Consider the following 21,337-nt stretch of genomic DNA (forward strand, 5'->3'; position numbering starts at 1 on the left):
TGCGACGGGAAATGTAGTCTCTGGGTTGTTTGGCTCGTTTCTAACACTTATTTTGTTACTCTTTGGGTATATTTGTACATTTCCACCTTCAGTCGATGCTTCATATCCATATGAGTGAAAAGGCCTGGGTGATCGGTTTATTTTTCAAACACAGTGCTTATATGAAGCGACGCAAAATCGTCCTATGGGGATTTCAATGCAAATAAATAAATACATGAAGCTGGCGACTGACGCCCTCTACTGAAAGTGACGTCAGGACTTCGGTGCTCTATTAGAAAGCTTACTTTCCTTAGTGGACACACTCTGAGCCCCCCACCACACGTATAAACGGTACTTTTTGGCCAAAAGGGGATTTTGTTTCCACTGGAAAAAGAATACATTTAGTTACTCCACTGCACCTTCTACCGATATTGCCCAGAGAATTGCCTCATAGAGAATATTTTTCCTCTGGTGAAAAAAAATCCCTTTCTGCCCAAAAAGTACCGTTGTCTATACAGTACGTGTGGTGGGGGGCTCAGAGTGCTCCCACTAAGGAAAGTAAGCTTTCTAATGACACAACCCGCCTTTGTTTTGTAGCAAAAAGCTCAGAGCTCAGCAAACGCTGAGAACCACTGATCTATTCCTATCCCACGGTTAACCTTATGTGAGTGTCTTCGTGTTGACTGATATACTGATTGTATCTGATGTATCAGCGAGCAGACACATGCATCAAGCAGGGACCACCACCCTGACTAAGAATCAACCTGGGGACCACCACCCTGACTTAGAATCAACGTGTGGGGTAGAAAACAACAACATGAAATGAAATCATGGCTGTTATTTAGACCTAGGCTTGGTTTAGTTTGTTGCACAATACTACATAATAATACTACATAATAATACAAAAAGAAGAGAGAAAGGAAAAAAAGAAAAAGAAAAAAAAGGGAAGAAAGATATGAGAAAAAAAAAAAAAAAAAAAAAAAAAAGAATAATATTCTTTGGTATTCCGTTGTTATTATTATTTATTTTCATTACTATTGTTATTCGGATTTGCTTTCTTTGTTTTTTTGTTTGTTTTTTTGTTTTGTTTTTTCTTTTGTTGAAAAGTATTAAGGGTTGGGCTCGACAAGCTTAAAGCTTCTCCCAAACCCTTTTTCAGGGACTTGGACAATTGATATGATTGACACTATGATTATTATGAATACTAGTGTAAATATATTAACCAAATGAATTATTTGTATGTACATATGCATATTTTTATATATATATATATATATTTATCTATTTTGTATCTTGTATCTTGTCCAAAGAAACTGAAAATAAAACCGAACTGAACTGAACTGAACTGAACTACGCATAACTAATTTAGTCAAGTCTTTAGTGGTTCCAGAGCTCAGCAAACGCTGAGAACCATCCCACCTGTCCTATCCCACGGTTAACCTTATGTGGGTGTCTTCGTGTTGACTGATATACTGATTGTATCTGATGTATCAGCGAGCAGACACATGCCATTTAGACGAGAAGACAATCAGCCTCAGGTCTTAATGGTTGTTGTGTGTTAAAGCTATATTCAGTGATTTCACTTAATTCAAATATCACTTCTTTTTTTGTTTTGTTGTGATAATCCTCCCTACTATGGAGTGTGCTGACCATATAAGGAGTTCCTCCCTGTGCCCAGTTAACCCCTGGGGTAAAAAAGAAAAACGTAGGTTGACCAGCCGTCATCCAATCGGGATAGAGAGGGGCCTTCCGCCAATCATGATCGAGCGGGGGCGGGCCTTTGCGTGTCCCCCCACTGTAGAGCGTGCATGTGTGCATCTTGTTACCGGTGCAGACCGTTTTTTTCCCAAATCCCCCAAATCACTGAATGCTCCTTTAACTTGGAACTGCAAGCTGGCAAGCTGTCTCCCAACTACATGGGCAAAGTTGATTAATCAAAACCACATTCCTTTAGGCATTTATTTTATTTATTTTTTTATACCTGCGACCAACGTCGTAAATCAAGGGGGCCTTTGTATTGGTTGCTTCCACACTGCGTGTGGAACGCCCTGCCCTTGGCGATAAAACATGCTGAGTCGGTTGGCAGTTTTCAGAACTTATTAAAAACACATTTGTTTTTCATACGCATGTTGTCTCATGACATTTCTAAATATGACCTATTTCTGCAGGTCAATGTGTTGCTTTTACTTCTTGTTGTGTTATATCGCTCTCATGTGCCTTGTTTTAATGAGCATTGTGCCTGGCTGTCACAGACATGATGTCACAGACATGCGCAGAGCAAGTTCAGTCAGGAAACCTCAGTGCAGTCGCTGCTGGACGTTAATTGGGACGCCTCAGCATCACGCTCTCATCCATCGCTTGATCTGAGTACCTAAAAAGCAGATCCAATTCATCGCCAAACCATCGCCAAATAAACATATTGCTCATTTATATTCAAAAAATATCTATTCCATCCATTCTTGAGTTGTCCTGACTGAACCTTGATTGATTTATATTGTTGTCCACTGTATAGTGCACCTTGTAAGGTGCTATATATAGTGCCCACTGGCCTAGCGGTCCAGGCGCATGCCACACAATATAGGCTCTTGCCGCCTAACAGTGGTTCGAGTCCCGTTTTGAAACATGTACGCACGCACGCACGCACGCACGCACGCACGCACGCACGCACATCTGATGACCGAAATGTATTGAAGTGGTAAATGTATGTTTTGTATCAAGAAGTGATTATTATTACAAAACATACATTTTGTAATAAAATGAGTATAGTAACTAAAGTTTTCAAATAAATGTAGTAAAAGTAGACCTATAGTAGAAATCAAAATATTGAAATTTGGAAATACTCCATTACAAATACCATATAAGTACAGCACTTTCCACCACTGGGAATATGTTTCGATATACAAACAATGACTCATTCCTTTGATGTCGACATACATCATTTATGTTCAGAGTGAAGGGTGGGAGGGGCCTATAAGAAGTGCTGCTATATACTGTATATTTCTGGTCATCTGTGTCAAATAACCAGAAGCTGTTGAAGTGAATCAATCTTCATTCCAGGTAAAATTACTTTTACTTTATTTAATGCAAACACAATGTTTTGTAACAGTCACACTGCTGGTTATAGAATAGGGCAGTGTTTTGTTTATTTTAAATAAATATATTAACATATTATGCCAATATATGGCAAGTGCAGAATATAGCCAATGCTGCATATACTGTAAATGCCATATCCAGGTTCATATATGTGGATATAGGAATATATATAGCTTATGCAATTCATATTTCCATGTGAGGGGTGGGTCATACACCAGGATCCTGGATTATAGGCAGTGTTGTTTTTAGCAGCAAAATTAGATTTTAGTTTTAGTCATAGTCTTTTAAATAGTTTTCACTTAGTTTTAGTCACATTTTAGTCACCTGGAATGTTTTAGTGTTAGTCTAGTTTTAGTCGACTAAATGTCATGATATTTTAGTCGACTAAATCTACGCTTGATTTAGTCGACTAAAATGTATTTTGGCGGGGCTTGATGCCGTCGTAATGACTGTTTTTACACTTGCTGAAAATAGCCGATCTACAAGCCCACAACGCGTCGCGCTGCGACGCGTTGTGGGAGATCCAGAACTCAGAACAAGATCCAGAACTTCTCTTCAAGCTCACAACGTGTCGCGCTGCGACGTGTTGTGAGCTTGTAGATCTGCTATTTTCAGCATGCAACCAAGTGTAAAATGACTCATATACTGGATCTCTTGTCCACTAGTCCCCTTCCTAGCCTTTTTAGTCTAGTTTTAGCTGTTGACAAAATTGCCAATACATTAGTCTTAGTTTTAGTCATCATAGCTTAGTTTTAATTTAGTTTCCGTCAGTGAAAAAAGGTATAGTCGACGAACATTTTTCATCTTAGTTTTAGTCAACGAAAACAACACTGTTTAAATACTATACACACACTACACAATAGTCCATGCCATTAATTAATCCTTCTTTATATTTGGGTTGATGTAAATAAATGCATTACGTGTGTATATAGTACAGATTCTTCCTTTTCGTCATGCCTGCTACGAGCCGTTAAGTCATAACAAATTGCTCTTCTGTGCCACAGACAACAGGTTTCCTGAGCTTCCGATCATGTCTCTCAGAGCTCTTGGGATGGGCCTGGATATACTCATTAATTCGGCCGGTGGGCTGGAAGAAATCGCCGAATCTCTGGCTAAACTGATACCGACCGACCGCCAGTGTCTGATCAAGATCCAGAACTTCTCTTCTAAACATAAGCTCAGTAACGCCCAGTAAGTATCTGTTTTTCTACAGTGATGGTAGGCTACTCAGAAATGTCAAGTTTCAAATACAAATCCCATATACTGTATATGTGGAGGTGATCACTGATCAGCCTTGGGCATTGTTGATGTGTAAGGTTTGCTTTGACAGCAGCTCATCTGTATTGTTGAGTCTATAGTGTCTCACTGCTTACTAAATTGTAAATGTAAATTGTGCATTTATATAGCGCCTTTATCAAAGGCACTTTACATATATTGTGCATTACATTCACCCATTCACACACACATGCTTGCATCGGAAGCCATGCAAGGTACCAACCAGCACATCGGGAGCAATTTGGGGTTCAGTGTCTTGCCCAAGGACACTTCGACATGTAGCCAGGAGGAGCCGGGATTCGAACAGCCGACCCATGGATCATTGGACGACCTGCTCTACCTCTTGAGCCACAGTCGCCCCCGTTACTCTTGACAATGATGTGCTGGTTAGTGCCTTGCATGGTTTCCGCTGCCATCAGTGTGTGAATGGGTGAATGTAATGCACAATCTATATGTAAAGCGCATGTAAAGTGTACATTTTCAGTTAAAGCATATATGTGTGTTTTTTTCCCCTTCTACGCAGCATGTTCGTTTACAGCGGGCACAGCTACGATGCTCTGCCGTCGGTCGTGCGTCCCGGCATGGAGACCACGCTGTATTTCGTCAAGACACCCAACCTGGCCCGCGGGGCGGTGGCCGTAGTGACCTACGACATCGAGGACCCCATACAGACCACCAAGAGGCTGGCAATCATGTTCAGCGTGCCGTACGACTTCAACTTCTTCTCCAACTGGTTCGCCGTGGGGGCCTACTACAAGGTCTTCCTCCAGTTTCTCACTTTCTGATTCTTTCTGATGTATATACATATTTTAAGCCATTTTGTACGGGAACCCGGAAGCCAGGGACAGACCCAGCCAGCCAGGGACAGACCCAGCCAGCCAGCCAGGGACAGACCCCGCCAGCCAGGGACAGACCCAGCCAGCCAGGGACAGACCCAGCCAGCCAGGGACAGACCCAGCCAGCCAGCCAGCCAGGGACAGACCCAGCCAGCCAGCCAGGGACAGACCCAGCCAGCCAGGGACAGACCCAGCCAGCCAGGGACAGACCCAGCCAGCCAGCCAGGGACAGACCCAGCCAGCCAGCCAGGGACAGACCCAGCCAGCCAGCCAGGGACAGACCCAGCCAGCCAGCCAGCCAGCCAGGGACAGACCCAGCCAGCCAGCCAGGGACAGACCCAGCCAGCCAGGGACAGACCCAGCCAGCCAGCCAGCCAGGGACAGACCCAGCCAGCCAGCCAGGGACAGACCCAGCCAGCCAGGGACAGACCCAGCCAGCCAGGGACAGACCCAGCCAGCCAGCCAGGGACAGACCCAGCCAGCCAGGGACAGACCCAGCCAGCCAGGGACAGACCCAGCCAGCCAGCCAGGGACAGACCCAGCCAGCCAGCCAGGGACAGACCCAGCCAGCCAGCCAGCCAGCCAGGGACAGACCCAGCCAGCCAGCCAGGGACAGACCCAGCCAGCCAGCCAGGGACAGACCCAGCCAGCCAGCCAGGGACAGACCCAGCCAGCCAGCCAGGGACAGACCCAGCCAGCCAGCCAGGGACAGACCCAGCCAGCCAGCCAGGGACAGACCCAGCCAGCCAGGGACAGACCCAGCCAGCCAGCCAGGGACAGACCCAGCCAGCCAGGGACAGACCCAGCCAGCCAGCCAGGGACAGACCCAGCCAGCCAGCCAGGGACAGACCCAGCCAGCCAGGGACAGACCCAGCCAGCCAGGGACAGACCCAGCCAGCCAGGGACAGACCCAGCCAGCCAGCCAGGGACAGACCCAGCCAGCCAGGGACAGACACAGCCAGCCAGCCAGGGACAGACCCAGCCAGCCAGCCAGGGACAGACCCAGCCTGCCAGCCAGGGACAGACCCAGGGACCCACGGACTGTCCATGGACTGGAGTGGTTGCACCACTCAAAAAGAGCACAGAGGTACCCCTGTGCCCAGCCAAAGAGCACAGAGGTACCCCTGTGCCCAGCCAAAGTCTGGTGCATCACTGATCTGGTTGAGGTGGGCAGATATAGGGCAGGCATTCCTGAGGAGCAGCGGATACTGTGACTGCAGTGTTCTTTGTGACCTTTGTTTTCCACTGTCCACTGTACCATGATTTAAGAAATCTTTATCTTTATTTAAGAAAAAAACAAAAAACGACAGGATAGGATATTAGGAACACAGATTTGTTTTGGATGTCTGGATGTTGTATGTTAAGTTGGTTAATACCAAGGAAGTATTTGTTTTAGAAAAAATCATAGAGAAGGCATGGCAGTTATACATTGGAGAAAGATCTATCCATAAGTAACTGGTTATGTATTTTGTTTCAATCAGAAACACTCTCGTCTTAGTAGATAAAGAACCATTTATTGCCACAAATGGAATACAGTTAAGCTTGGCGTTAAAGCTCCGCTCTTGGGAGAATATTCACTGAATTTTGTCGAAGCAGCCTGCTAAGCATATATTCAGAGAATGCTTAAGCAAATCCCCCATAGGGATACAATGACAACAATAAGCAATACATTAACATATTAGTTAGAATTAGCAGATATACATGATAAACACAAGTATTTGAGCCTAGCAAGATTTTAAACAGCAGATATACATGATAACCACAAGTATTTGAGCCTAAGCCAGACTCTAAACAAAGCAGATACATAATAATCACAAGTATTGGAGCCTATGGCAGACTCTAATCAAAAGGTGGAGGCTGGGGTGGAGGAGGAGCTAGCAAAATGCATTGGTTCAGCAACCAAGAAAGACCTAGAGAATATGAAGCCGTATTTATAGGAACCTCTTTGCTCAAGCGTGAGCTGTGATTGGATAATGAGTGTGTGATGTAATGACCAGCTGGGCTGTGAATGGGGAATAGAAAGCTGATGTTCACATCAGCTGACTGACTGCTGGTTACAGCTTTGGCGTGCACGACTTCCGTGTCCTGCATGAACTAACGCTATGCTTCATTTCAATCAGAAACACTCTCGTCTTAGTAGATAAAGAACCATTTATTGCCACAAATGGAATACAGTTAAGCTTGGCGTTAAAGCTCCGCTCTTGGGAGAATATTCACTGAATTTTGTCGAAGCAGCCTGCTAAGCATATATTCAGAGAATGCTTAAGCAAATCCCCCAAAACCAATAAATGCATACTCTCTGGTTTCAGCCGAGCGGCAGCTAGGATACTCAGAGAGTGCATAACAGAAATCCCCCCCAACACACGGAAGCCAACGCCAAGCCTAAAAAACGCCTTTATCAGTCATACTATATTATGTGAAGTAGCAAGACTGCTACCGACTTAAAATAGAATGCGCACGCATCCTGAAGTCATTCTACAATTATGTGATATAAGAGACTATGTGTCACAGCAAACTTGCTGTGGACCTCAGCATTTAATTATTAAGCTATACTAAAAGAATGCAAGCATGCCTCTTAAAACGAGGTCATCCTACAATTAATGAGATATATTATATGTGTGTTCAACAGCCCTGTTGATTCCTGAGCTTCAGTTCCTCAGCATTTGATTGTTAAGCTAAACTAAACAAATGCAAGCATGCATCTTAAGACTATGTGTTCAACAGGCCTGATGAATGCAGAAACCTGTTGATTCCTGAACTCAGGAGTCCTAGACGGTATCGTAAAGCGATGCTCACTGCTATGCTGCACCGCGAATAGGATTCGAAAAGGACATTCTATTTCTTTTTAAAGAAATCTGATATATATAAATACATATGTATGAGGTCATCCTATGATGAATGATAACTAATGTTTATCATTCATGATAAATAAAGTGTACTAACTATGTGTAACAGCAGCTTGCTGTGGACCTCAGCATTTAATTATTTAAGCTATACTAAAAGAATGCAAGCATGCATCTTAAAACGAGGTCATCCTACAATTAATGAGATATATACTGTGTGTGCTCAACAGCCGTGTTGATCCTGTACGTCAGGAGTGCTTTAAATGTAAGCATGCATTTGTGTGTTAAACAGCCATGTTGATCCTGAGCTTCAGAAGTTCCTCAGCATTTGATTATTAAGCTAAACTAAACAAATGCAAGCATGCGTCTATGTGTTCAACAGGCCTGATGAATGCAGAAACCTGTTGATTCCTGAACCTCAGGAGTCCTAGACGGTGTCCTAAAACGATGCCCACTGCTATGCTGCACCGTGAATAGGATTCGAAAAGGACATTCTATTTATTTTTAAAGAAATCTGATATATATAAATATATATATATGTATGAGGTCATCCTATGATGAATGATAACTAATGTTTATCATTCATGATAAATAAAGTGTACTAACTATGTGTAACAGCAGCTGCTGTGGACCTCAGCATTTAATTATTTAAGCTATACTAAAAGAATGCAAGCATGCATCTTAAAACGAGGTCATACTACAATTAATGAGATACATACTATGTGTGTTCAACATCCATGTTGATCCTGTACTTCAGGAGTGTACTTAAGCAGAATGTGTACTATAGGGTTGAGATTCCTTGGTTGCCCCTAGCAACGGAACGCCCCTGTAATCACCACTGATTAATAACATATGCGTGTAACAGCAGCGTGCTGTAACTTCCTATCCGCTCAGATAAGAGGGATGCAAGAATGCATCCGTAAAAGGTCAACTATCTTCATCAGAATGAACCCATGCCATTGCCAACCACTTTTGAATGCAGACTCTATTTAACTGTCTCCTCATACAGTACATGCCACTCATTGCTTTTTGAGCAACTTCAAGTTTAAGCCTAGACCAATGTAGCTGCACCAATGCAATGCGGAAATGAGTGAGAGGTATACAGCTGCGCAGCAGTCCACATCTTTTGTAGAGGAGACAGAGCCGGGCCGTGAACCATGACCTTGGCTTTCCCTTGTCGGTCAGGAAGAACATTAGTCTTGCCTCGCCAGAGGACGTCTTTGCAGATACTGGATCATGGAGAACAGAGACAAAACATGGTTTTAGTTAGGGTTAGAAATTATGACGTTTGCACCTTCCCCCCCCCCCCCCTGTCTGATTTACAGTGTTTAAGATGTTAAGTTCATCCTACAAAAGTGTGAAACTATGTGTAGCAGCAGCATGCTGCAGACCTCAGAAATTAATTTATTAAACTAAATTAATGCGTAAAATGTAATAACTATATGCGGCAGTAAGCATACTGCGGACCTTACCCATCACGCACAGATAAAGAAATGCAAAACAAAACAGAATCATACTACCTAAGTCAGTGCAGTGGAACCCTTAAGTTCATCCTACAAAAGTGTGAACTATGTGTAGCAGCAGCATGCTGCAGACCTCAGAAATTAATTAATCAAGCTAAACTAAATTAAAGAGTGTAAAATGTAATATCTATATGCAGCAGTAAGCATACTGCGGACCTTACCGATCACGCACAGATAAAGAAATGCAATACAAAACAGAATCATACTACCCAAATCAGTGCAGTGGAACCCAGCCAACACTTTCAGCAGCATACTTATGCCTGATGTCAATCTCAGATACGTAGATAGCGATCCACAAAAGCTTCAAGTTCCACAAGCATGCAGAACACCACCTAGATGAACTTTTGGAAAGACACACACAAGAGCAAGCATGCAAGCCTTCTCGTCTGGACGCTGTGGAGATCTGCAAGCAAACAGCTGGATTATCTCATTCACTCATGGTGAACGTAGTAGCGTTCATGGCTGCAGACCGGCAACCTGCTGCTTCATTGTGAATGCTGGAACCAAGCAGCTGAAGAGTACTGTAACTGTACCGTTTGCAATAAGCAGACCACAATGCATCTTTAAGACTTTGTTTGCAATAAGCAATTATTTTAAATTGCAATTATCATCATACGTTTTCTTCTTTCTGCAACCATCCAATGAAACTTAACCCAGCAGCACCTGTATGAGTCAGAGACAAGTAGACCCCCTTTATCCTTGCAATGAATAATGACTATTATATGATTTCCGCCTTTCACCTGCTGTGTTTTTTGTCCAACTCGAGATGTGTTAGCTAAAAGTGAAGTAACATGCAAATTAATTCAATGCACTATGAATCCGCTCCCTGCATCTAAGTCATAAGCTGAGAATCAGATTAACCTTTGCTTGCCCTCTAAATGGCACCGCCTGGAGGACAACCCACTACAATTGAAGCAATCGCCCCATTTCACAAGACTTTAATCCACCATGAAGTAATTATCTATTTAAGCATCTGCAAACTAATCCACCCACAATAGTTACCTGAACTTGAGCGATAAATTAAGTGAATAGAACAGGAATGCAGAAATAACAGCTTCACTGAGTGGATTATATTAACTTGAATATCCCATGATAGTTGTGTACCTTATTTAACATGACATGATAGTTGTGAACCTTATTTAACATGACAGTTACACTGCCATAATGCCTGCACATGACCAGTTAAGAAAGAAAACACCCTTGCCTTCACCTTATTCTCACACGGTAGCATTGAACTGAATTGACCATGATATGACTGTGTCAGTTGCATAGACTACAATACCCAAGATGCATGCTGTATGTATGAGACTTCCTGATTACTCCCAAGGAGTAGTCACGTGACACCACCACGGCGTGTTGCCAGATTGTAAGAGAAACAAGCGCCAAGTCTATAAAAACAAGTCGCAAAACAAGTGTTTAGAATATTAAACATTTGTTGTACCATGATTACATATGAATCTGGGGTTCCTTCACATGAACCCTGTTTAGTAATCATATTTGCTAGTGACTTAACAGAGCACAATCCCAAAGTCGCTTATAATAAGCAGACATGGCAACACTGATTTGATACACATGCTGTGATTTCCTTTCCTGGCTTGAATACATGTCTGAATTTGTCTTCTTGTCTTATATTATGCCCCGTTGCACACAGATTGTCTACAACAGCTTTGATAAGTATAAACATATTATAAAAGCATTTGTGCTAGCAGAGCACTACAACTGTTGGAAGCTCTGCTTGAAGCTTCAGAACCAACTAGATGGTACTGCACCATGTATTGTGGGTATTCCCAGAGTCAAGAGTGCCTCAGCAGAACAGCATTAGAACTTAGAAGCAGTACTTATTTTGGAAAAAAAAATCAACTTTCGGCCCAAAAATTTAGCTCCATATATTTCTATACCTGAAGCCATAAAAATGCTAAAATAGCCACGTTTCATTACCTGATGAAAGCTCTTTAAAACCACTGGAATGTCTGCTGCTGGGAATAAAAGGAAGTAGCCTACATGGGGAGCAAGGCTGCTGTGTTAACTTTGCAGCGCTGTACAAACAAATCAAAGCTTTTACATGCCAGCAAAGCATGCTGTTAGCTTTAAGCTACAAACAATTCGAGCTTCCACATGCTATGTTACCTTTAAGCTATAAACAATTCAAGCTTTCCACATGTTATGTTAGCTTTAAGCTACAAACAATTCAAGCTTCCACATGGGAAGGAAGCATGCTGTGTTAACTGTGCAGTTCTGTATAACAACAAAGATTCTACATGCAGCAGCATGCTATGTTAGCTTCTAGCTACAAATAATTGAAGCTTTCCACATGGGAAGCAAGCATGCTATGTTAACTGTGCATTGCTGTATAACAACACAGCTTCTAAACATGGCAGCACGCATGCTATGTTAGCTTTAAGCTACAAACAATTGAAGCTTTCCACATGGGAAGCAAGCATGCCATGTTAACTGTGCAGTGCTGTATAACAAACCAAGCTTCTAAATGCAGCAGCATGCTATGTTAGCTTTAAGCTACAAACAATTGAAGCTTTCCACATGGGAAGAAAGCATGCCATGTTAACTGCGCAGTGCTGTATAACAACAAACTTCTAAATGCAGCAGCATGCTATGTTAGCTTTAAGCTACAAACAATTCAACTTACCACATGGTGAAGAGAGTAGCCTACAAATAAATCAAGCTTCTACTGTCTGGGCAGCAAGCATGCTGTATAAGCTTTGTGCTACAAACAATTCCTAATTTCTACATGGCAGCAAGCATGCTATTAGCTTAAGCTATGAGCACATTAGTGTTTGGCAGCAATAATAGAAGAAGCATTGGCTGCTGTAGCAGTGGTAAAAGTCAGCATCATAAGCAGACTCATCTCATATAGCACCAACATATCATAGAGCAGCGCACAAAGCAGTAGATGAGCAGTAGATGAGCAGCAGATGAAGCTCGCAGCAGCTAGCAAAATGCATTGGTTCAGCAACCAAGAAAGACCTAGAGAATATGAAGCCGTATTTATAGGAACCTCTTTGCTCAAGCGTGAGCTGTGATTGGATAATGAGTGTGTGATGTAATGACCAGCTGGGCTGTGAATGGGGAATAGAAAGCTGATGTTCACATCAGCTGACTGACTGCTGGTTACAGCTTTGGCGTGCACGACTTCCGTGTCCTGCATGAACTAACGCTATGCTTCATTTATGGTGGGTGTATCTATCTATCTATCTATCTATCTATCTATCTATCTATCTATCTATCTATCTATCTATCTATCTATCTATCTATCTATCTATCAGGAGGACAAGCACTGCGACTACAGCCTCTACAAAGAGATGTACTACAACGACTTTGGCGAGGGCTCCGACTTTGCGCGTCAGCGCGGCGGTCGGCCGCTCTCGTTCAAGAAGTGGCAGATCCGGGTGGAGGCCACGATGAGCGACACCTACACACCCAACATCCTCATCAAGTTCCATGACGACCACCAGTATGAGAACCCAGATTACCCTAAACCTGACCCTAACCCATGTGAAAAGTAACTAAGTACATTCACTCAACCCATTGAACCCATTCTGTACGGGAACCCGTTTTGGTGTTTTAAACATTATGTTATAATTTAGCTATTGAAAAATAGCAGATCTACAAGCTCATAGCGCGCCACCGAGTGGCGCGCTATGAACTTGTAGGTCTGCTATTTTTGAAAAATCGTAAAAATGTGACTCAAATCTTTCAGAAAATTGTCATGATTTAGAAGACTTTTTTTTTTTTTTTTTTAATGTTGACGTCAGGCCTGAATGGGTTAAACTGAGGCCAGATTCTATAAATTAAATAATAAAATAAATAAAATAAGTTTTCTTTTTTGTGACCAACTTTTCTTTTTTTTTGCTTTTTTTTTTTTTTTTAAGAAACCCCTCAACAGACCCCCAGGGTTAGCACAGACATTACAGGGAAAGGGAAATACAATCATATACATATCAAATTTGTTTTTCTTTTTTAAGAAGTTAACAGGAAACTTTGTACCACATTTGTACATTAAGTTATTTGTACATAGGTAGATAGGAAGGAGACAAAGAGAAAAGACAAACAACTCACGGCAGCTTTCTGATGTTTCTATATCAGTGGTTTTTAATCTATTGTGAAGGACCACAAAAACAATGTGTAATTGGCTGCCGACCCCCATGTGCAAATATGTTGTTCCTTTTACTTTAACCATTTAGGCCTGACGTGCTCAATATTTCATGTCAAGAACCTACAAGCTACGAGCTTGTAGATCTGCTATTTTTCAATAGCTAAAGTATAACATAATGCTTAAAACACCAAAAGAAATTCCCGCCCAATTTTGGGGGGGATTTCTACTATACTTGAGTATTTTCGATTTCCAATACTTTTCCTTCGCCCCGTCTGCTCTGATTGGCCTACCGACACTGCCCGTCTTGCCTGTCCTCCGAGATGCAAGGGTACTCCGTGGTGGGAAATAATAGTACAAGAGAATGGCAAACCAATATTGTTTGTACAGTTTGCTTTGATTGAATAATTGATTGAACAACTATGATTTGATTTGGCTGTGTTCTAAATTAAAGTGTCAGTGTTATCGTGTATTAATCTAATTATATTAAACTAATACTAAAAAGATAAAGATGAAGGGAAAAGAGACCTTTTTAAAGTACAATAATGTGACGTGACACCCCAATAAAAGTGTTTTTTAAAAACCTTTAAATAACAGGAATAAAAATGATTTACTTTTGTTCTACTCACTCTCATCTTTATGGAAACATATTTTGTTTTTAGATATTTTATTGGAATCAGAATTTATTCAGCATTTTGTTGTACTTGTGCCTAAAATCGTCATATGGTGTGACATGACAATAATTGTTTATAAAATGAAAATGGAGTACACCTTTCTTAAGTTACTCACTTTATCAAAGTCCTTTATCATAACTAACCTGTGATCCACTATAGTTTTGTGAAAATGTATTAAATCTGTATATTATTTTCATAATCAACACTCAATGTGAGGCCCATGTTGTCGGTCTTTCAACATATTTTGTATTTATTGTGACAAAACCTTCTCTAAAATTACACTTAATATGTGACTCTTCCTGATATTATTTGCTATGTAATCCATGAACATTAATGGTTACATCATTAATAAAGGTATGATTTTCTCACTATTTGGAACGTCACACCAAATGATTTAGTGTCACACTGTATGATCATATCTTCATTTTTCAAAGCAAACTGTGTTTTAACCTACCTATTAGTGAGTACTGAACTTTATAGATTGATTAAACAATTACTCAGGAACAACAGGAAAATTGCTTTAACATTGAAATAACATGGCAATGACTGAATAAAACAAAATTAAACACATTTTATTGAGGATAGTTGCAGATTTTAGGTGAAACTGTTTAAAACAAATGTTTAAATGGACAAAATAAACATGGGTCTTTGTTAATTATTGTTATATCTGTAGGAAAATACAGTTTGTATCATATGGTGTGACAAAAAAGTAATATGGCGTGACAGGCAGACAGTCACACCATTATGATATAGTGTCACACCATATTATGTTTTCTGCACTTAATTCACCACAGACACCTGTCATGCTATTGTAATGCAAGTGCTGAACAGCCTTACTGAAGAAGTACCTCTATCCCGGCATAGGCGCCTGACCCATTGAGCAAACGGGGCCCGTGCTATGCCACTTTAAAATGAGCCATAGCATGGCTATGCCACTCTACCACTCCCCCCCCCCGCCCCCCGCCCCCGCCGACGACGAAGCCGCCGCCACCACGAAGCGCAAGGGAGAGAGAGAGAGGGGGGGAGGGAGGAGGAGGAGAGTGTGTGTGTGTGTGTGTGTGTGTGTGTGTGTGTGTGTGTGTGTGTGTGTGTGTGTGTGTGTGTGTGTGTGTGTGTGTGTGTGAGCGCGGCGCGTGTGTGGGTCTGTGGGAGAGCAGCTTCGGGCCGACTGTGTGTGTGTGTGTGTGTGTGTGTGTGTGTGTGTGTGTGTGTGTGTGTGTGTGTGTGTGTGTGTGTGTGTGTGTGTGTGTGTGTGTGTGTGACTGTGTACTGGTAGGTAGGATTGGCTGTCAATCAAACAGCCGGGCAGAGAGGGGGAAATCAAATCAATGAGGCGCGGATACAGCGTCCAATTTGTGAAGTCTATGCACTAAAAATGGCTGTTTTCTGACCCCTGACCTCACTGGACGGCCCGCCATTTTTCCAAATACACCTGTCTGGCTTAGCGGAGAGTGTGGCGTTGTAGAGGGGGTCTCCCTGAACGCGTGCGTATGTCACAAGTGCCGCCACAAATAGCTGTCTCGTGTCCAGCGCCCAATTTGTGAAGTCTATGCACTGAAAATGGCCGTTTTCTGACCCCTGACCTCACTGGACGGCCCGCCATTTTTCCAAATACACCTGTCTGGCTTAGCGGAGAGTGTGGCGTTGTAGAGGGGGTCTCCCTGAACGCGTGCGTATGTCACAAGTGCCGCCACAAATAGCTGTCTTGTGTCCAGCGTCCAATTTGTGAAGTCTATGCACTAAAAATGGCTGTTTTCTGACCCCTTACCTCACTGGACGGCCCGCCATTTTTCCAAATACACCTGTCTGGCTTAGCGGAGAGTGTGGCGTTGTAGAGGGGGTCTCCCTGAACGCGTGCGTATGTCACAAGTGCCGCCACAAATAGCTGTCTCGTGTCCAGCGCCCAATTTGTGAAGTCTATGCACTCCAGTGAACAGCATTTATCCATTTAGATACATTTTTTATGTTATTAAAACAGTTGAACACTTTTTTTATTACAAATATACATAATATGTGTTTTCTAGCTTCGTTTAAATGCTTAATTTATAGTTTTAATGTGCAAATGAACCGTTTTTCAATGGTTTTCAATGGTTTCTTTTTACTCTAGAGGGTACTCTTATTCTGAAGAGATCGTCAACCGGAAGTCTTATTTCTGCTCCGTTATTTCTGCTCACAGAACACAGCTCGGAATGGAGCTAGCAGGGGGAGCCTTGTGAGAATACAAGAAGACTCACCTCAAGACAAACTCACCTCAACTGAAAAAGGAATACTCACCCCGGGGGTAGGAACACTCACCCCGGGGGGTGGGTAAACTCACCCCAGGACCTGAGAAAACTCACCTCGGAACACTCACCCCGGGGGTAGGAAAACTCACCCCAGAAAAACTCAATGGTGTAAAGTACAGTGAGTTTTTGTTTTGTGGGTGGGTTTAACCTTTCCCCTCTACACCAAGTCTGTATGTTTAAAAAAGGCACATCTACCGGCTTGTGAGCTTTCCTTTTTCACAGAATGCTTTCATAATGAGACACGTTTAATCCATACTGGATTAAATTCTGTCTTTGAAGGTATAGAATTACCAAATTATGTTGTTCAATGATATTTTTGTGTTTAAAATATTGTCATCATTGTCCATGTAGACAGGAGGCAAGATTATATTGATTTCAGCAGAAAAGCCCAAAACTTGTAGAAACACTGCTCTAAATATCAGGGTTGACCACTTAAAGGGGAAATCCACCCATTTTCAATATTTAACTATGTCATTAATATAGCATAAAGGAGTTGTGTGGAAATAAGAAAAAAGTTCCCCCCTTTCTGTGTTGCCTTGAACTGGAGGATTGATTGTGGGTTTAACATTGCAAATTACAACATGATGAGTCATCACGTTGTAATTTGCAATGTTAAACTCACAATCAATCCTCCAGTTCAAGGCAAAAAGAAAAGGGGGGAACTTTTTTCTTATTTCCACACAACTCCTTTATGCTATATTAATGACATAGTTAAATATTGAAAATGGGTGGATTTCCCCTTTAACACTAATATCCCATTCCACTTGTTTGATGGGGGGCACAGGAGTGAAGGGGAGGAGGGGGGTTGACCACTTAACACTAATATCCCATTCCACTTAATGATTCATTGTTTGATATCTAATAGGTGGATGGGGCAAGGTGTGGAGCTGGAGACACATAGCAAATGACCATGCTATTTGCTATTTGCATTCCTTGTTCACTTTTCTGATGAAATCTACCTTGTATTTAAAGCACTTTAATTAGCTAACGCCAGTTTAGGTAAAGGGATACATTCAAAGAGAGTCACAGACACGAGAGGTTTTGCGGTGCAAACATTTACTGAAGGAAGTGACGGTACAATAATCACGGGCACCTGGATCTCCAGGTACCTAAGTAACCATGACACCATGTTACCATGACAACCACACACCCATTCCTGGCGCCACCCTTTTTTTCTTCAAGATATACCACCCTTTTTCTAAGACACCCCCTTACTCTTACAACACATTGTGCATCCCATAATCCCCCGCACAAAATGTCTTTTTGAACATAGTCCAATCACATAATATCACATTTCACAACTGCAGCCTATCTGGTGCCCGCCGCTCGCGCCCTGATCGACGAGGCACTATACACGGGTCACAGGTCGGTCCAGGAGGACTGACCCCTTTCTCAGAATCCATCCTGGGTGCCTCGGGAGGCAACACAGTCTCATCTGACTGGTCCATGTCCCCGCCCAGCGAAACCGGTGTCGACAGGGGCTCAGACATGTCTGATGACATGCCACCATGGGGACAACGGGGTGACATAGGAGGCTCTGCTATAGCTGGTGGTGTATCGGGGCCACGTAGCGAAGACTCATCTGGATCCTCATCGGACGACAGACCGGTGTCCACTGGACCCGTGACTGCAGACGGGCCTATCACCTTGTAGCAATCACTCAATCTGACTCTGTAGGAGGTACGGCGCAGCTGATTACCCGTAAACTTCTGAATGTTGCACCATGCTCCATCAACGCTGACGACCAGGTATCTGTCACGGGCTCTTGACTTGTTCCGATCCCCATATAGGTACACAAGATCTCCTGGCTGGAGAGACACTGGCACAGCTACACGGCCGGATGGTGTTTTCGACCTCATGCTGTATGGATGGTTGGCAACACGCTGCGACTGCTGTTCTCTGATGAGAGCCTGGTCATCGACGGGTAACTGCTGATGGGAGAATTGATCCCGCTGAAACAACATCTCACGGGCAGCCAGCCCACGTGACCTAACACGGCTGTTTAAGCGGGCTGTGGAGACAGAGAGCAGCAGAGGGGTAACAACTTTGCAATTTGGCTCCATACGCAAGATCTCACCTTGCAGTTCTTGAATAGCTCTCTCAGCCACCGGATTCTTGTTGACGTTCTTGACCTTGCCCACTTCCACGACAAGCCTGTGTTTAGCGAGAACCTCATCTCCTTCCAACGAAGCAAATCCAGGAGCTGGGTCAGTTCTAATCACTGCAAAGGGCCCATCAAGTGGACATATGCCTACACATAGGCGAAGTAAAGCGTCTCTGAGTGTCTCTGCGCGTTCGTTCTCAATGATGGACGTCAACGTGAATGATGTCACACATTCTCGAACAACAAGAATGAACTGGCGTTCACGTCTAAACACATCAGCTGCAAAGGCGGCCCCAACGACCTCGGGTGGGTCACTCGTAGACTGGTCAAGCATGAATACAGGGGCTTTTTTCAGGGACGCACATTGATGACACCCGTCAGCGACGCGTTGCACAGACGCATCCATGTCCAAAGCATAGAAGTAACGCTGCACAACTGTCTTCAACTGGTGGGTGGTTGGATGGTCCAGCTTAATATGAAGAGAAGTGAGTAGGCCATCCAGAGCAGCCCTGGGCACTACAATGCACTCAGTTGATGCCGCAAGAGGAGTGTGACGACGGACAACCAAGAGACCATCCCTGGACAACGTAGCTGCATTCAAGTAACGTTTCACATCACGCACATTTGTCAGTTTCTTCGATGGTCGTGTACCCTGACGGAGATGAGCACCTGTACGTCTGAGGTCCGAGCACTCCGACTGTATAGCCAACCACGCTGACCTAGACGTGAACGGCATTTTCTGAGCTCCCCTCATAATTTCCCCGGTGCTCACCTGGCGCACGACAGACTCAGTCGCCACCTGAACGAATGTACATATCTGGCAAGTTGGATTGTCACACTCTTGTGCATTGCGGCTAGCAAAATCAGACGGTAAGATAGATGCCCCCGCCACATGCCGGACAAGCACCTGGTACCGGCTTGCTGTTGACAGGAACGAAGTAACACGAGGGCTTGCCGAAAACTCCCCCTTACACAGTTTCTCAAAGGCCTGGACACATGGCTTGCTGTCTGTCAGAACACATGTCCTCTGAGACGACTGAATAATATAAGGGGCAAAGTGCTTCACTGCTGCTGCTATGGACAAGGCCTCAACCTCACAGGGCAGCCAGGTGGACTGATTTTTGCGTAGCTTAGCACTGAAGTACCCTGCAACTTTGACAGTGTCCTTACAGGTGATGTACAGCGTAGCTGCCAAACCCGGATCCCTGACAGCGCCATCAGTAACAATCCATAGCTGGTCAGCAGGTCGTGGCAATGTAATGGCGTGGGCCGAGGACAAGGCCTTCTGGGAGTTACTGAAAGCACACAGCAGCTCGTCTGACCACTGGATCACGTCCTTTGAGTCTCTCCCAGCAATCACGTCATCAAGTGGAGCAAGTGTGGTAGCACAGTTTTTGAGTACACGAGCCAGCACCTTGTACGCTCCAATGAATGACCGCATCTCAGTCACAGTCTTTGGGGGAGGGCACGCAGCCAGGGCGGATACACGGTGAGCGGTGGCTCGGATAGTGCCTTGACGCCACACCCAGCCTAGAATAGAGGTCTGTATGGGCGCTACGGTGGTCTTGGTTGCGGCAAGTTTCAATCCACAATGCTGCAACGCTGACAATACCCTCCTCCAGACGGCCAACAGGTCGTCAAGAGTATTTGCGCCACAGTACATGTCGTCTGCCACTTTGGCTATGTGGCCTTGCTCAAGAAGCTCCCCGAACACCCTGCACGTCAACTCCTCCAACGCCGTCTCAGACCCTGGCATGCCCATGGCGCTACGCACGTACACGCGAACGCCCTTGAACGGTGTAACAACTCCACAATCCTTCCATGAGTCCCTGGATAAGGGGATTTGATAAAAGGCTTTGGTGAGGTCAGTAGCAATAATGTACTTCCACTGAGCTATCAACCGTAAGGAGGAGTCAACATCAGGCATAAGTGACGGTTGAGGTTTACTGTACCGACCAACGTCTGCGAATGCTGTGACGAGGCGAGATCCGCCCCCCGACTTCTTCACAAGAAATGATGGATTGACATACTCAACTGCAGCCCCAACATCCTCAGGCTTTCTGAAGACACCCATCTGCTCCAAAGTGTCAAACTGAGCTTGAAGCTCCTGCAACTGACCCCTGGAATACTGCGGGACCCTGCCCTTACGCTGTGGGGGTTGAACAGGCCCCATATTCACTTTGGCCTGGAAGGGTCCCACAGCACCATTGTATCCTTTGAACTGTGGGTCAAACACAGTGTCAAACTCTCTGTGCAAGACACGAAACTTGTCCCTGATGACATGGGGCATAATGTTGTCTGGATCTAAAGCTACAAGGTCAGAAAAGGGGGCAGATTTGGACACCAGGCCAGACTTCGGAGATTCGACTACTACTGGAACATTTTCACATGATGGGGCAAATGTAGCTCTAACACGGCATACATGGTCATGTCTCTGGATCAACTGCGGTTCCTTGGTGAAGTTAGGGACTCGGATCTTCCCTGCCACGCTGTGCAGTAACTCTGGGGCAAGCCATTGGTGTGCGTGTCTTTGATCAACATGTGGCTCAACAGCCAACTCGCCATCCACGTCACAGAGGTCGGCTGGCAGATCAAGCTCGATGTACTTCCCAGGCCA

At 44.0% G+C, this 21,337-nt stretch overlaps 1 protein-coding gene across 1 annotated transcript; it reads left to right on the forward strand.

Moving 5' to 3' along the window:
- Positions 1–3,015: 3,015 nt before the first annotated feature.
- LOC311051461 (DELTA-actitoxin-Afr1a-like) lies at positions 3,016–13,070 on the forward strand (the record flags this gene model as incomplete). The annotated part of the gene is made up of 4 exons (XM_084066030.1): positions 3,016–3,036; positions 4,077–4,263; positions 4,871–5,105; positions 12,831–13,070. The coding sequence occupies exons 2-4, from the start codon at positions 4,103–4,105 to the stop codon at positions 13,068–13,070; spliced, it is 636 nt and encodes a 211-aa protein (XP_083922156.1). The 5' UTR covers positions 3,016–3,036; positions 4,077–4,102.
- Between the last annotated feature and the right edge of the window lie 8,267 nt (positions 13,071–21,337).

Source organism: Gymnoscopelus microlampas (genome assembly GCF_963454915.1).
Source record: "Gymnoscopelus microlampas genome assembly, chromosome: 9".
Lineage (NCBI taxonomy): Eukaryota > Metazoa > Chordata > Actinopteri > Myctophiformes > Myctophidae > Gymnoscopelus > Gymnoscopelus microlampas.